The sequence below is a fragment of the Oncorhynchus gorbuscha genome, linkage group LG22, assembly GCF_021184085.1.
Source record: "Oncorhynchus gorbuscha isolate QuinsamMale2020 ecotype Even-year linkage group LG22, OgorEven_v1.0, whole genome shotgun sequence".
In the NCBI taxonomy this organism is placed as follows: domain Eukaryota; kingdom Metazoa; phylum Chordata; class Actinopteri; order Salmoniformes; family Salmonidae; genus Oncorhynchus; species Oncorhynchus gorbuscha.
The window spans coordinates 30,505,362-30,522,747 of NC_060194.1; the positions used below are offsets into that span (position 1 = coordinate 30,505,362).

The 17,386-nt window shown below is 41.0% G+C and overlaps 1 protein-coding gene across 2 annotated transcripts in view; it reads right to left on the reverse strand.

Annotated features, from left to right (window-relative positions):
* Positions 1-10,152: 10,152 nt before the first annotated feature.
* LOC124009199 (phospholipase ABHD3-like) overlaps positions 10,153-17,386 on the reverse strand; it is a 37,236-nt gene continuing 30,002 nt past the window's right edge. For both annotated transcript variants that reach the window (XM_046320762.1, XM_046320761.1), the window contains exon 9: positions 10,153-12,434. In XM_046320762.1, coding sequence (XP_046176718.1) covers positions 12,250-12,434 — 185 coding nt within the window. In that variant the 3' untranslated portion in view covers positions 10,153-12,249. The remainder of the gene's footprint in view (positions 12,435-17,386) is intronic.

The window sequence follows — 17,386 nt, forward strand, 5'->3', positions numbered from 1 at the left end:
CTGTGTTTTCCAGGCAAGGCACAAGGAATCTATTTCAGATGTATTCTTACCATGTGTTTGTTCCCTCTCATTTCTCATGTTGGATATTCTTTATTTAAAATGAAAAGCATGTCCTTTACATGAGAGGTTCTTATTTATTTTCTCAAGCATTTTGGTCTGATAATCATATTGAAGTGTAGTAATTTTGATTGTATCCTCTTCTGAAAACCATCGATGAAGGCTTTGCACAAGACCAAGAGATCTTGAGTGTTATCTATTGAAATTCGAGGGAGAAGGAAATGTGAACTTGCACTATACAACTTGCCAGCAGCAAACTAAAAAGTATTGACCATTGTCATCAAAACTGTAAAGGGCAAATGATGAACAAAGACACCAAAGAATATAGATTACATTGTCAGTAATGAGTGTTGATTGATTAATCAGATGTATTGATTTATTATCAAGCCCCTTTGACCCATAAAATGTGTCTTGTTTGTAGATAATTAGATGAGCATGTAAGTTATGCAATTTGCTTCTCACAATCTTCATTGAAGCATCATCTGTTGTGTGCATGTATGTTTCTTTCTAGAGATTATGCCACCCACCCGATGGTAGCCTTGACCTCATATTGACTGTTGTGATTGTATAGTATGTGGACTGTGAACATTTGAATTTGGAAAACATGCTTTTGTCGTTGCAATTTATGAATGTAATAAAGTAACATTACAATAAACTAGGGAGTGCTTTGTTTATGTCACGCCCTGATCTGTTCACTTGTCCTTGTGCTTGTCTCCACCCCTCTCCAGGTGTCGCCCATCTTCAACACTTATCCCCTGGGTATTTATACCTGTGTTTTCTGTCTGGGCAATCTTGTCTTGTTTGTTCAAGTCAACCAGCATTTTGTTTCAGCTCCTGCTTTTCCCCAGTATCTCTTTTTCTCGCCCTCCTGGTTTTGACCCTTGCCTGTCCTGACTCTGAGCCCGCCTGCCTGACCACTCTGCCTGCCTGCCGTCCTGTGCCTTTGCCAATCCTAATACTCTGGATTATCGACCCCTACCTGCCTTGACCTGTCGTTAGCCTGTCCCTGTTGTTGCAATAAACATTGTTACTTCAACACAGTCTGCACCTGTGTCTTACCTGAAACCTGATCATTTATGTTGTACTGTGCTCACGTTGAACTCGTTCAATGAAACTACAATTGGTGGATAAAAAAATCTTTATAATGATGGACAGAAACTGCTAACTTAAATTCCTCTCTTACATAATATTTCGATTGATAAATAATCCCCCTGAGGCCATGTTTTAGAATAATCTGTTCCTTACTAAAGATTTTGGCTTGTAGTACGTAACATCTTTTTTTGTGTCAACCATTTTGACAGTGACCCGCTGCTCTTTCATCAACAGCATTAAAGGTGTTTTAATGGGGATGTTGGTGGGAGGAGTTAGCCCATGGTTGACTCATGTGCAGTACTTTTGGGACATGGGAGTTGTCACATGGGCTGGAGGTGGATCTGTAACATAAGGTTATTTTAAGACTCTAGCAGGGATAAGGAAGAGCAGTGGAAGGCTGGCACACTGATTCCTTTATAAACTCTGTCATAATTGCCCTGTTGGGAGGAACAGACACTTGCAGTCTCTCTCTATCTCATCTCTCACGCTCTCTTTTTCTTTCTCTCTCCATCTCTCCTATCTCTATCTCTGTCTCTCTCTCAGAGGACTGCTGATGCCCTAGGTCAGGGATGATCACCTAGATTCAGCCTTGGAAAGTTTTTTTCTTGAGCGGATGGTCGGTGGGCCAGAACATGATTACAAATCATTTGTAGACTACAAATTGACAGAAAGAAGAACACCATTCAAGGGTTTTTCTTTATTTTTACTATTTTCTACATTGTAGAACAATAGTGAAGACATCAAAACTATGAAATAACACATATGGAATCATGTAGTAACCAAAAAAGTGTTAAAGAAATCAAATTATATTTTAGATTCTTCAAAGTAGCCACCCTTTGTCTTGATGACAGCTTTGCACACTCTTGGCATTTTTTCAAACAGTTTCACCTGGATTGCTTTTCCAGCAGTCTTGAAGGAGTTCACACATATGCTGTGCACTTATTGGCTGCTTTTCCTTCACTCTGCGGTCCAACTCATCCCAAACCATCTCAATTGGGTTGAGGTTGGGTGATTGTGGAGGCCAGGTCATCTGATGCAGCACTCCACCACTCTCCATGGTCAAATAGCCCTTACACAGCCTGGATGTTTGTTGGGTCATTGTCCTGTTGAAAAACAAATTAGAGTTTAACTAAGGGCAAACCAGATTGTAATTTTGCTGCAAACCAGATTGTCACATTGCTGTCATATTGCTGCAGAATGCTGTGGTAGCCATGCTGGTCAAGAGTGCCTTGAATTCCAAATAAATCACTGTGAAAGCACCCACCACACCATCACACCTCCTCCTCCATGCTTCATGGTGGGAACCACACATGCGAAGATCATCCATTCACTTACTCTGCATCTCACAAAGCCACTGCGGTTGGAACCAAACATCCACCGGTCTAATGTCCATTGCTAGTGTTTCTTGACCCAAGCAAGTCTCTTCTTATTGGTGTCCTTTAGTAGTGGTTTCTTTGCAGCAATTTGACAATGAAGGCCTGATTCACGCAGTCTCCTCGGAACAGTTGATGTTGCGATGTGTCTGTTACTTGAACTCTATGAAGCATTTATTTCGGCTGCGATTTCAGAAGCTGGTAACTCTAATGAACGTATCTTCTGCAGCAGAGGTAACTCTTGCTCTTCCTTTCCTGTGGCGGTCCTGAGGAGAGCCAGTTTCATCATAGCTCTTGATTGGTTTTGTGACTGCACTTGAAGAAACTTTCCAGATTGACTGGCCTTCACGTCTTAAAGTAATGATGGACTGTCATTTCTCTTTAATTATTTGAGCTGTTCTTGCCATAGTATAGACTTTGTAATTTACCAAATAGGGATATATTCTGAATATCACCTCTACCTTGTCAAAACAGAACTGATTGGCTCAAACGCATTAAGAAGGAAAGAAATTCCACAAATTTTTAACAAGGCACACCTGTTAATTGAAATGTATTCCAGGTGACTACCTCATGGAGCTAGTTGAGAGAATGCCAAGATTGTGCAAAGCTGTCATCAAGGCAAAGGGTGGCTACTTTGAAGAGTCTCAAATATAAAATATATTTCTTTAACACTTTTTTGGTTACTACATGATTCCATATGTGTTATTTCATAGTTTTGATGTCTTCACTATAATTCTACAAAAAAATAAAGAAAAACTCTTGAATGGGTAGGTGTGTCCAAACGTTTGACTGGTACTGTATATCATATTCGACTAAAACATAATCATTTCGAATCTTGCTTACATTTGTATACGATCACGTGTCACTATTATGTGTGGGAATACTTGGGAACAGATTTCTTAAATTAAAATAACTTGGATTTCTGGTGTTTTTACAGTCTTTTATGTCCAACAATGAAATCTTTTTTTTCTTCTTTTTTTCAGAAAATTGAGGGGCCAAATAAAACCACCTCCGATAGTTGGGAAACCCTACCCCAGGGGTTTCATCTGTGGTAAACATGGGAGTTTATCAGCGCTGAGAGAATGATTGAGACATTATTGATCCTCCAGGAATATATACAATATGTGTACACAAAAGTCTTTCATGGGCTACATATGCACCCCCCCCCCTTCGCCCTCCCTCCTCAACTGCATTGTTTCTACAGAGCTTTTTAAAATGCCATTGTTACAAAGCCCTTGACAAAGAAACCTAATGTCTCTCTCCTGAGGATTCCATCTCAAAATTATGTTCAGCCCTCAGGGCAGACTCTCTCTGTAGCTGGCAATACTGTACTTAATCTAACCACTCACAATTTGCATGATTAAAATATTAAATATCTGACAATGAATTATGAAACAGAAGTAATTGAACGTCATTGCTTAGTTAGATCAGTAAGGGTGTGCCTGTGTGTCTAGTCAATACAGCATAGGTCACATAGATTCCTGATATTATGAGTTTTGCCCTTTGGGGTGGTGTTTCACAGTAACACAACAATAATAACCACTATGATGGTGACAAAAAGGAAATCACGTGACTTGTCAACACTGTCTACTCAAATTACTCTCCCAGTCTTCTAGAGCTTACTGTGTGTGTGTGTTTTGTGTGTGCATGCTTGCGTGCGTTCAAGTGGTGTAGTGGAGGCTATACACAGTGGGCATCACTTCTCAATCCCCACTGATTCATATCAAAGTCAAATTAATGTAACATGTCAATCTCTCCTGGCTCAAAGTGGAGGAGACTTTGAATTCATTGTTACTTGTGAGAAGTACTGATGTTAAATGCACCAAGCTGTCTGTTTGAACTGCTGGCACACAGATCGGACACCAATGCATACCCAACAAGCAGAGGTGGAAAAGTACCCAATTGTGAAAGTCACCCAGGAAAATACTACTTCAGTAAAAGTCTAAAAGTACTTGGTGTTAAATATACTTACAGTGGCTTGCGAAAGTATTTACCCCTTGGCATTTTTACCATTTTGTTGCCTTACAATCTTTAATTTATTTTGGGGGGGGTGATGATAGGTGTTGAGTTTGGCCAGACATAGAATTTTCCTTGATGGCCAAAAAGCTCAATTTAGTCTCACCTGACCAGAGTACATTTTTCCTTATGTTTGGGGAGTCTCCCACATGTCTTTTGGCGAACACCAAATGTGTTGGCTTATTTTCTAATTTAAGCAATGGCTTTGTTCTGGCCATTCTCCGTAAAGCCTTGCTCTGTGGAGTGTACGGCTTAAAGTGGTTGTAATGAGGTCTGTGTGTAGCTAGTGTAGAGGAGTCAGGCGCAGGACAACAGATATCAGTAAATAAACATACTTTACTCAACATATACAAATGCAATACAAAAAGAGAGCTCACATTAACGAACCGTGTTACATACAAATAATTACTCACAAACAGACATGGGGGAACAGAGGGTTAAATAATGAAGAAGTAATTGGGGAATTGAAACCAGGTGTGTAAGACAAAGACAAAACAAATGGAAAATTAAAAGTGAATCGGCGATGGCTAGAAGGCCGGTGACGTCGACCTCCGAATGTCGCCCGAATAAGGAGAAGGACCGACTTCGGCGGAAATCGTGACAGTGGTCCTATGGACAGATACTCCAATCTCCGCTGTGGAGCTTTCCTGCTCCTTCGGGGTTATCTTTGGTCTCTTTGTTGCCTCTCTGATTATAATGCCCTCCTTGCCTGGTCTATGAGTTTTGGTGGGTGGCCCTCTCTTGGCAGGTTTGTTGTGGTGCCAAATTCTTAAAAAAAAAATCTAATGGATTTAATTGTGCTCTGTGGGATGTTCAAAGTTTCTGATATTTTTTTATAACCCAACCCTGATCTGTACTTCTCCACAAATTTGTCCTTGACCTGTTTGGAGAGAGAGCTCCTTGGTCTTCAGGGTTGCTGACTTGGTGGTGACCCTTGCTTAGTGGTGTTGCAGACATTGGTGCCTTTCAGAACAGGTGTATATATATATACTGAGATCATGTGATCTCAGTATATATATATATAGATCTGAGATCATGTGACAGATGATGTGACACTTTTATTGCACACGTGGACTTTATTTAACTAATTATGTGACTTCTGAAGGTAATTGGTTTCACCTGATATTATTGAAGGGCGTCATAGCAAAGGGGGTGAAAACATATGCACGCACCACTTTTCCGTTGTTTTTTTAATAACATTTTTTGAAACAAGTACATTTTTTCATTTCACTTCACCAATTTGGACTATTGTGTATGTCCATTACATGAAATCCTAATAAAATCAATTTAAATTACAGGTTGTAATGCAACAAAATAGGAAAAACACCAAGGGACTGAATACATTTGCAAGGCACTGTAAGTATCAAAATTAAATGGAATTGCTCAAATGTACCAAAAGTCAAAGTAAAATATACAAATAATTTAAAATTCCTTATATTACGCAAACCAGATGGAACAATTGTCTTTCTTTTTTTTATTGACGGATGGTCAGGGGCACACTAACACGCAGACATAATTGACAAACAAAGCATTCGTGTTTAGTGAGTCTGCTAGATCAGATGCCGTAGGGATGACCTCTTGATAAGTGCGTGAATTGGACCATTTTCCTGTCAAAATGTAACGAGTACTTTTGGGTGTCATGGAAAATGTATGGAGTAAAAAGTATATTATTTTCTTTCGGACTGTAATTTAGTAAAAGTAAAAAGTTGGCAAAAATAAAAATAGTAAAGTAAAGTACAGACACCCCAAAAACGACCTAAGTATTTTACTTAAGTGCTTTACACCACTGCCCACAAGACATGCCACCAGAGGTGTCTTCACAGTCACCAAGTCCAGAACAGACTATGGGAGGCGCACAGTACTACATAGAGCCATGACTACATGGAACTCTATTCCACATCAAGTAACTCATGGCAGCAGTAAACTTAGATAAAAAAACAGATCAAAATTCACCTTATGAACAGCGGTGACTGTGAAGAGACAAAAACACAGACACATGCATACACACACATGATAACATACGCATTTTATTGTGTTACTTTTAATTATTTTTTACTTTAGTTTATTTGGTAAATATTTTCTTAACTCTTCTTGAACTGCACTGTTGGTTAAGGGCTTGTAAAAGTAAGCATTTCACAGTAAGGTCTAAACTTGTTGTATTAGGCGCATGTGACAAATAAAGTTTGATTTGACTATACACAGCCTCCTTAGGATGAAGAGGCGCTGTTGCACCTTCTTCACCATATTGTCTGGGTGGACCATCATTTCAGATTGTCAGTGACGTGTACACCGAGGAACTTTAAGCTTTCCACCTTCTCCACTGCGATCCAGTCAGTGTGGATAGAGGCGTGCTCCCCCTGCTTTTTCCTGAAGTCCAAGATCAGCTTTTTTGTTTTGCTGACGTTGAGGGAGAGGTTATTTTCCTGGCACCACTCCACCAGGGTCCTCACCTCCTCCCTGTAGGCTGTCTCATCATTGTTGGTAATCAGGTCTACTATGTTTGTTTCTTCTGCAAACTTGATGCTTGAGTTGGAGACTTGTGGCCATGCAGTCTTGCGTGAACAGGGAGTACATGAGGGGGCTGAGTACGCACACTTGTGGGTCCCCTGTGTTGAGGATCAGTGAAGTAGAGGTGTTGTTTCCTATCTTCATCACCTGGGGGTGGCCCGTCAGGAAGTCCAGGACCCAGTTGCACAGGGTGGGGTTCAGACCCAAGGCCCCGAGCTTGATGATGAGCTTGGAGGGTACTATGGTGTTGAAGGCTGAGCTATAGTCAATGAACAGCATTCTTACATAGGTATTCCTCTTGTCCAGGTGGGATAGAGCAGTGTGCAGTGCAATGGCGATTGCATCGTTTGTGAATCTATTGAGGTGGTAAGCAAATTGAAGTGGGTCTAGTGTGTCAGGTAAGGTAGGATCCTTAACTAGCCTTTCAAAGCACTTCATTATGACATAAGTGAGTGCTACGGGGCGATAGTCATTTAGTTCAGTTATCTTTGCCCTCTTGAGTACAGGAACAATGGTGGACATATTGAAGCAAGTGGGGACAGCAGACTGGGATAGGGAGGGATTGAATATGTCCGTAAACACTCCAACCAGCTGGTCTGTGCATGCTCAGAAGACGCGGCTAAGGATGCCGTCTGGGTCGACAGCCTTGCGAGGGTTAACACGCTTAAATGTCCTACTCACGTCGGCCACGAACGATGGCACTGTGTTATCCTCAAAGCAGGCAAAGAAGGTGTTTAGGTTGTCTGGGAGCAAGACGTTGGTGTCCGCGACGTGGATGGTTTTCCCTTTGTAATTTCTGATTATCTGTAGACCCTGCCACATACGTCTCGTGTTTTAGCCATTTAATTGCGTCTCCACTTTGTCTCTATACTGACGTTTTGCCTGTTTGATTGCCTTATGGAGGGAATAACAACACTGTTTGTATTCATCCATATTCCCAGTCACTTTGACATGGTTAAATGTGGTGGTATCAATAATCATGATTATTATGATGATGATTATTAATTTTTCCCCCCAATTTCATGATATCCAATTGGTAGTTACAGTATTGTCCCATCGCTGCAACCCCCGTACGGACTCGGGAGAGTCACCGTACACCTGGCGACCGTGTCAGCGTGCATTACATCCGGCCCACCACAGGAGTCGCTAGAGCGCAAAAGGACAAGGACAAACCCTCCCCTAACCCGGACAACACTGGGCCAATTGCGCGCCGCCTCATGGGTCTCCCGGTCGTGGCCAGCTCGTCTACTTTATTGTCCAAAGACTGAACATTAGCGAGTAATACACTCAGAAGCAGTGGATGGTGTTGCCTACTCCTGAGTCGGACTAGAAGTCCACTCTGTATACCTCTTTTCCGCCAGCGGCGTCTTGGAGCAGACTCTGGGATAAGCTCATTTTCCCTGGGGGTTGCGAACAAAGGATCCAATTCGGGAAAGTCGTATTCCTGGTCGTATTCTGGTGAGTTACAGCTGCTCTGAAATCCAAAAGTTATTTCCGGCTGTATGCAATGACACAAAAACCGTTCTGGGCTAATAGTCTAAGAAATAACCCACCAAAAAACAAAATACTGCAAAGTTGCTTAGTAGCTAGAAGCAGAGCTGCCATGTCTGTCGGTGCCATCTTACCACATGTCACTGTTTCTCAAAGAATTGTTCATGCAGGGCGACATTCTTTCGCCGGTGTGGACAGTTTGTGAAACTGTTCGGAAAAAAATTGTATACCAACTTTACCACTCACCACTACAGCGTTCATATGTGAGTGTGTGCATAAAATGAAGAATTATAGCCCAGTACCAGTAGTACCATTCAAACCCATGTCTGGTAGAAACACTACACCAGGACTGCCAATGACAGTGAGTCCACCAAATCCGGCCAACCATAAAACAGCAAGCCTGGTATAGCGTGACAGATGTGTCATAAGCTAGTAACCTGGTTGTGTGGCACATTACTAGTTATATGATAAGCCATGAGGAGTCTGTTCTTTGGCAAGCTATAAAATGTTACTTTCACAGGACGTCTGAATATCCTTACACAGAACCCAAACCGGCTGCGAGCGTGCGCCATCGTGCGCCATCATGCATAAATGTATTTTGTCCCCTTACACCAAACTCGATCAAGACATGCAGGTTAAAATATCAAAACAAACTCTGAACCAATTACATTAATTTGGGAACGGGTCGAAAAGCATTAAACATTTATGGCAATTTAGCTAGTTAGCTTGCACTAATTTGTCCTATTTAGCTAGCTTGCTGTTGCTAGCTAACATGTCCTGGGATATAAAGATTGAGTTGTTATTTTACCTGAAATGCACAAGGTCCTCTACTCCGACAATTAATCCACACATAAAACGGTCAACCGAATCGTTTCTAGTCATCTCTCCTCCTTCCAGGCTTTTTCACCTTTGAACTTATATGGCGATTGGCATCTAAACATCTGTAGTATTACTACACTGACCGGCAACACAGTTCATTGTTCAATCACCCACGTGGGTATAACCAATGAGGAGATGGCACATGGGTACCTGCTTCTATAAACCAATGAGATGGGAGAGGCAGGACTTGCAGTGCGATCTGCGTCAGAAATAGAAAGGACTTCTATTTTAGCCCTTGGCAATGCAGACGTTCGCTGACGCGCGCAAGCAGTGTGGGTGCAATAATTGAATAACAGATTTATAAATGTATTTTGCACACGCGACTCGAGCGGTGTGGTCAGCCTATTATAGGTTTGTGTGAGGTCCTCTGACCGTGGACCAGAACTTAGAGACCCATTACCATGTGACTCCGATCCAGATAATTTCCCTGCATACTGCAAAGATGTTAGTGTAAAGAGGGAAAATACATTGGAATGTTTTCACTAAGGAGGAGTGATTAATGGAAGCATACCTCACACAACCTCTAATAGGGTGACCACATCCTCATGTCATTCTAGTCATGGAAAGAGGGATGGATGACTCCACATAACTTATTACACAATTGTTAGATGATACTGAAGCTGATGCCAACAGTGGGGTATTTTATCAAACCCTTAAAAGTCAATAAAATTATTTGAGGAAATGCATTTACAAGCAGAGCACTCGTAAAAGGAGAGACAGCAGACAAATGCACAATGTTCCATTTTAATAATTTATTAAATGCAGCATAACACACTTCATACTAATACGTGCATATCTTTTTGCTGCGAATGTAAATAGAATTGATTGTTTTGTATATAAAATTAAACATAATATTGTATATATATATATACTGTATATATAATGACAAACAAAACATGTCCTTTGTGCTACTGATTACGATGTAGTGTTGGTATTAGTCATAAATTTCAGAACGGGATGACGTCATAACAATAATAATATATGCCATTTAGCAGACGCTTTTATCCAAAGCGACTTACAGTCATGTGTGCATACATTCTACGTATGGGTGGTCCCGGGGATCGAACCCACTACAATGAGACACATGCTACTTAATGGCCACGGGGCAAAATAGAAAAACATACAAATTCCACAGGAACAAAGTCATAGGTGCATATGAAATGAGACCCCATTCCCTACATTACTTTTGCCCAGGGTCCATGAGGTTCTGGCCAAAGGTAGTGCACTATATATTGAATAGGGTGCCATTTTGTACACAGGCAATGTCTGAAGCAGTGCATTGGTGACAGTCCGGTTGCCATATCTGGTGCTACTTTTGCTAACTCCTTTGATGTAAACAAGTGCTTTATCATTGTTTGCTGAAGTAGAACCAAACAGGCAATCCAGCTGCATTCATAATAGCCGGGTTGCCAGATCTGGTATAACTTTAGCTAATTCTTTATAGTAAACAACTCCTTTGTCATTGTTTGCTGAAACAGAACCAAACTGGCAACCCAGCTCCATTGATGATAGCCTAGTTGTCAGATTTGGTGCAACTTTGCTTACTCCTTTATGGTAACTAACTCCTTTACCATTGTTTAATGAAAGAGAACCAAACTGGCAACCCATCTGCACTGATTTTTAATTTTACCTTTATTTAACCAGGCAAGTCAGTTAAGAACAAATTCTTATTTTCAATAACGGCCTAGGAACAGTGGGTTAACTGCCTGTTCAGGGGCAGAACGACAGATTTGTACCTTGTCGGCTCGGGGGTTTGAACTTGCAACCTTCCGGTTACTAGTCCAACGCTCTAACCACTAGGCTACCCTGCCGCCCCAATGATGATGACCTAGTTGCCAAATTTGGTGCTACTTTTGCTAACTCCTTTATGGTAAACAACTCCTTTATCATTGTTTTGATTAAGCAGAACCAAACTGGCAACCCAGCTGAATTGATGATATATGCATCAGGTTGATATGCTCAGCAAATACCCTACAAGTACGGTAAAATACTGTAATACTGGCCCACAAAGTAACAAATACTTAGCTGTGTCCTCAACATCAGGACAAACAATAACATCCATGTGGTATTTGCATATTAATTTATTAGGCCTTTTGGGTATACTTATTTACATAGGAAAACTATTGAAATCAAGTGCGTTTGCAGGAAGGAATTAGAGGCATGGCTTGTTCAAACTAAAATAGTGCAAATTCACATTCCTTATAACTAATAATGAGTTATCTCCATAACATTACATTGTTAGAGCTATTTTGTGTGTACAGGTAGAATGTGTGAATGAAAGTGCATGCAGAACAATTCAAGAGAACATAAATACTGATCTGTTGAGGTAAATTAAAAGGTATCACCTCGGGACCCAGAACTAAATCTCACGCTACTATAGCAGCTAGCTGTCACGAAAGATTAGGTTAGGTATTTTGTTGAATGGACAAAACATTCTTTAACATAAACTATTCACATTCATAACAGACAGACAGACACTATGTAAAATAGAAATAAAATCCCTGAGGACTAAAATCCTATTGATACAGAGTTTTTGTTGAGAACACTGACGGATGGAGAAAGACAGCTGAAATTATTCATATTTGAAGATACTAATGTGAACATACTCATTTTTTAAAAATAAGCATGATATGAAATCATGGCTACATACATTGAATTAATGAATGTATGAAGGAATATATGAGTTGACAGACGACTGCTGTGTTGTGACAGGATGTGCCCTTAAAAAATAAATAATGCTTTTTTTGCTTGTAGTGAGAGAGGGAGGGAGAAGGATTGGGGGGAGAAGGAAACAAATTAAAGAAAGAGAGAGAGGGAGAAAAGGAATGTCGTACTAGCTGGAAAGGTCATTGAGGTCGCCACCCTGTTCTATGACGGCCTTGGCAAACTGCTTAAACACGCGGTCCATGTAGGTGCTCTGTCGGGGCCACAGGCCCTCCAGGAAACCAATATGGCCACCGTGGCAGGTGATGAGGAGGGCTAGGTTAGGGTTCTGCTTCACCGCCTCCACTGGAATGGCTGACAAGGAGAGAAGAAAAACATAGATTATTAACAATCAGTCAAGCAGTGGATATACATCCAAAACCCCACAGAAATACTGTATGCACGTACATATTCCGTGTAGTATAAATCTTATGTCTTACACACTGATTAGGGCATTACAAGAATGTGCCCTGCACAAATATGCCATACAAATATGCCATACAACTCTCCTTCCGTGGCCTCCAATTGCTCTTAAATACAAGTAAAACTAAATGCATGCTCTTCAACCGATCGCTACCTGCACCTAACCGCCTGTCCAACATCACTACTCTGGACGGCTCCGACTTAGAATACGTGGACAACTACAAATACTTAGGTGTCTGGTTAGACTGTAAACTCTCCTTCCAGACCCATATCAAACATCTCCAATCCAAAGTTAAATCTAGAATTGGCTTCCTATTTTGCAAACAAAGAATGCTTCACTCATGCTGCCAAACATACCCTTGTAAAACTGACCATCCGACCAATCCTCGACTTTGGCGATGTCATTTACAAAATAGCCTCCAATACCCTACTCAACAAATTGGATGCAGTCTATCACAGTGCAATCCGTTTTGTCACCAAAGCCTCATATACTACCCACCATTGTGACCTGTACGCTCTCGTTGGCTGGCCCTCGCTTCATACTCGTCACCAAACCCACTGGCTCCATGTCATCTACAAGACCCTGCTAGGTAAAGTCCCCCCTTATCTCAGCTCGCTGGTCACCATAGCATCTCCCACCTGTAGCACACGCTCCAGCAGGTATATCTCTCTAGTCACCCCCAAAACAAATTATTTCTTTGGCCGCCTCTCCTTCCAGTTCTCTGCTGCCAATGACTGGAACGAACTACAAAAATCTCTGAAACTGGAAACATCTCCCTCACTAGCTTTAAGCACCAACTGTCAGAGCATCTTACAGATTACTGCACCTGTACATAGCCCACCTATAATTTAGCCCAAACAACTACCTCTTTCTAAACTGTATTTAATTAATGTATTTATTTTGCTCCTTTGCACCCCATTATTTTTATTTCTACTTTGCACATTCTTCCATTGCAAAACTACCATTCCAGTGTTTTACTTGCTATATTGTATTTACTTTGCCACCATGGCCTTTTATGCCTTTACCTCCCTTCTCACCTCATTTGCTCACATTGTATATAGACTTATTTATACTGTATTATTGACTGTATGTTTGTTTTACTCCATGTGTAACTGTGTCGTTGTATCTGTCGAACTGCTTTGCTTTATCTTGGCCAGGTCGCAATTGTAAATGAGAACTTGTTCTCAACTTGCCTACCTGGTTAAATAAAGGTGAAAAAAGAAATAAAATAAAAAGAATCACAAACATTATACATATACACTACCTTTTAAAACTTTGGGATCACTTAGAAATGTAATTGTTTTTGAAAGAAAAGCAAATGTATTTGTTAATTAAAATAACATACAGTGGGGCACAAATGTATTTAGTCAGCCACCAATTGTGCAAGTTCTCCCACTTAAAAAGATGAGAGAGGCCTATAATTGCCATCATAGGTACACTTCAACTATGACGGACAAAATTAGAAAAAAAGAAATCCAGTAAATCACATTGTAGGATTTTTTATGAATTTATTTGCAAATTATGGTGGAAAAGAACTATTTAGTCACCTACAAACAAGAAAGACTTCTGGCTCTCACAGACCTGTAACTTCTTCTTTAAGAGGCTCCTCTGTCCTCCACTCGTTACCTGTATTAATGGCACCTGTTTGAACTTGTTATCAGTATAAAGGACACCTGTCCACAACCTCAAACAGTCACACTACAAACTCCACTATGGCCAAAACCAAAGAGCTGTCAAAGGACACCAGAAACAAAATTGTAGAACTGCACCAGGCTGGGAAGCCTGAATCTGTAATAGGTAAGCAGCTTGGTTTGAGGAAATCAACTGTGGGAGCAATTATTAGGAAATGGAAGACATAGAAGACCACTGATAGTCTCCCTCGATCTGGGGCTCCACGCAAGATCTCACTCCGTGGGGTCAAAATGATCACAAGAACGGTGAGCAAAAATCCCAGAACCACACGGGGGGACCTAGTGAATGACCTGCAGAGAGCTGGGACAAAAGTAACAAAGCCTACCATCAGTAACACACTACGCCGCCAGGGGCTCCAATCCTGCAGTGCCAGACGTGTCCCCCTGCTTAAGCCAGTACATGTCCAGGCCCGTCTGAAGTTTGCTAGAGAGCATTTGGATGATCCAGAAGAAGATTGGGATAATGTCATATGGTCAGATGAAACCAAAATATAACTTTTTGGTAAAAACTGAACTCGTCGTGTTTATCCTCCAAAGAATGCTGAGCATCCAAAGATCACCATACCTACTGTGAAGCATGGGGGTGGAAACATCATGCTTTGGGGCTATTTTTCTGCAAAGGAACCAGGACGACTGATCCGTGTAAAGGAAAGAATGAATGGGGCCATGTATCGTGAGGTTTTGTGTGAAAACCTCCTTCCATCAGCAAGGGCATTGAAGATGAAACGTGGCTGGGTCTTTCAGCATGACAATGATCCCAAACACACCGCCCGGGCAACGAAGGAGTGGCTTCATAAGGATTTCTACATACAGTTGAAGTAGGAAGTTTACATACACTTAGGTTGGAATCATTCAAACTCATTTTTCAACCACTCCACAAATTTCTTGTTCACAAACTATAGTTTTGGCAAGTCGGTTAAGACATCAGTGTGCATGACACAAGTAATTTTTCCAACTATTGTTTACAGACAGATTATTTCACTGCATCACAATTCCAGTGGGTCAGAAGTTTACATACACTAAGTTGACTGTGCCTTTAAACACTTCTTGGAAAATGACAGAAAATGTCATGGCTTTAGAAACTTCTAATAGGCTAATTGACATCATATGAGTCAATTGGAGGTGTACCTGTGGATGTATTTCAAGGCCTACCTTCAAACTCAGTGCCTCTTTGCTTGATATCATGGAAAATCAAAAGAAATCAGCCAAGACCTCAGGAAAAAAATTGTAGACCTCCACAAGTCTGGTTCATCCTTGGGAGCAATTAAAAAAACCTGAAGGTACCATGTTCATCTGAACAAACAATAGTTCATAAGTATAAACACCATGGCCGTCATACCGCTCAGGAAGGAGACGTGTTCTGTCTCCTAGAGATGAACGTACTGTCACGATCGTCGTATGGAGTAGACCAAAGCGCAGCATGGTTAGAATACATTCTTCTTTATTGAAGGAAGAACATTTAAACAAAATGATAAGACGACCGCTAACATATAACATAGACAATAACCCACAAAATAACCAAAGAAGATGGCTGCTTAAATATGGTTCCCAATCAGAGACAACGATAAACACCTGCCTCTAATTGAGAACCAATCTAGGCAACCATAGACCTACACAAACACCTAGATGGAAAACAACCCCATAAATCTACAAAACCCCTAGACGGTCCAAAAACCCTAGATGAGACAAAAACACACATACCACCCTCGTCACACCCTGACCTAACCAAAATATATAAAGAAAACAAAGAATACTCAGGTCAGGGCGTGACACGTACTTTGGTGTGAAAAGTGTAAATCAATCTCAGAACAACAGCAAAAGATGCTGGAGGAAACAGGTACAAAAGTATCTATATCCACAGTAAAACGAGTCCTAAATCGACATAACCTGAAAGGCCGCTAAGCAAGGAAGAAGCCACTGCTCCAAAACCGTCATAAAAAAAGCCAGACGATGGTGTGCAACTGCACATGGGGACAAAGATCGTACTTTTTGGAGAAATGTCCTCTGGTCTGATGAAAAAAAAAGTAGAACTGTTTGGCCATAATGACCATCGTTATGTTTGGAGGAAAAAGGGGGAGGCTTGCAAGCCGAAGAATACCATCCCAACTGTGAAGCACGGGGGTGGCAGCATCATGTTGTGGGGGTGCTTTTCTGCAGGAGGGACTGGTGCACTTCACAAAATAGATGGCATCATGAGGAAGAAAAATGATGTGGATATATTAAAGCAACATCACAAGACATCAATCAGGAAGTTATAACGTGGTCACAAATGACTCTTCCAAATAGATAATGGCCCCAAGCATACTTTCAAAGTTGTGGCAAAATGGCTTAAGGACAACAAAGTCAAGGTAATGGAGTGGCCATCACAAAGCCCTGACCTGAATCCCATAGAAAATGTGTGGGCAGAACTGAAAGAACGTGTGCGAGCATGGAGGCCTACATACATGACTCAGTTACACCAGCTCTGTAGGGAGGAATGGGCCAAAATTCACCAAACTTATTGTGGGAAGCTTGTGGAAGGCTACCCGAAACATTTGAAACCAAGTGAAAACAATTTAAAGGCAATGCCACCAGAAACTAATTGAGTGTATGTAAACTTCTGACCCACTGGGAATGTGATGAAATAAATACAAGCTGAAATAAATCATTCTCTCTACTATTATTTGGACATTTCACATTTTTAAAATAAAGTGATGATTCTAACTGACCTAAGACAGGAAATATTTACTAGGATTAAATGTCAGGAATTGTGAAAAACTGAGTTTAAATGTATTTGGTTAAGGTGTATGTAATGTTCGCCGTTGGGAGAAAGAGAGGAGGACCAAGATGCAGCGTGGTAAGTATTCATTATGCCTTTTAATGAAAACGAATACTCGAAGAAAACAACAAAAACGATAAAAGACACAGTTCTGGATGGTGAACATACACTACAGAAAATAATCACCCACAACTCAAAAGTGAAACAAGGCTACCTAAGTATGGTTCTCAATCAGGGACAACGATTGACAGCTGCTTCTGATTGAGAACCATACCAGGCCAAACACAGAATCCCAAATTATAGAAAAAGGAACATAGACTGCCCACCCCAACTCACGCCCTGACCATACTAAAACAAAGACAAAACAAAGGAACTAAGGTCAGAATGTGACAGT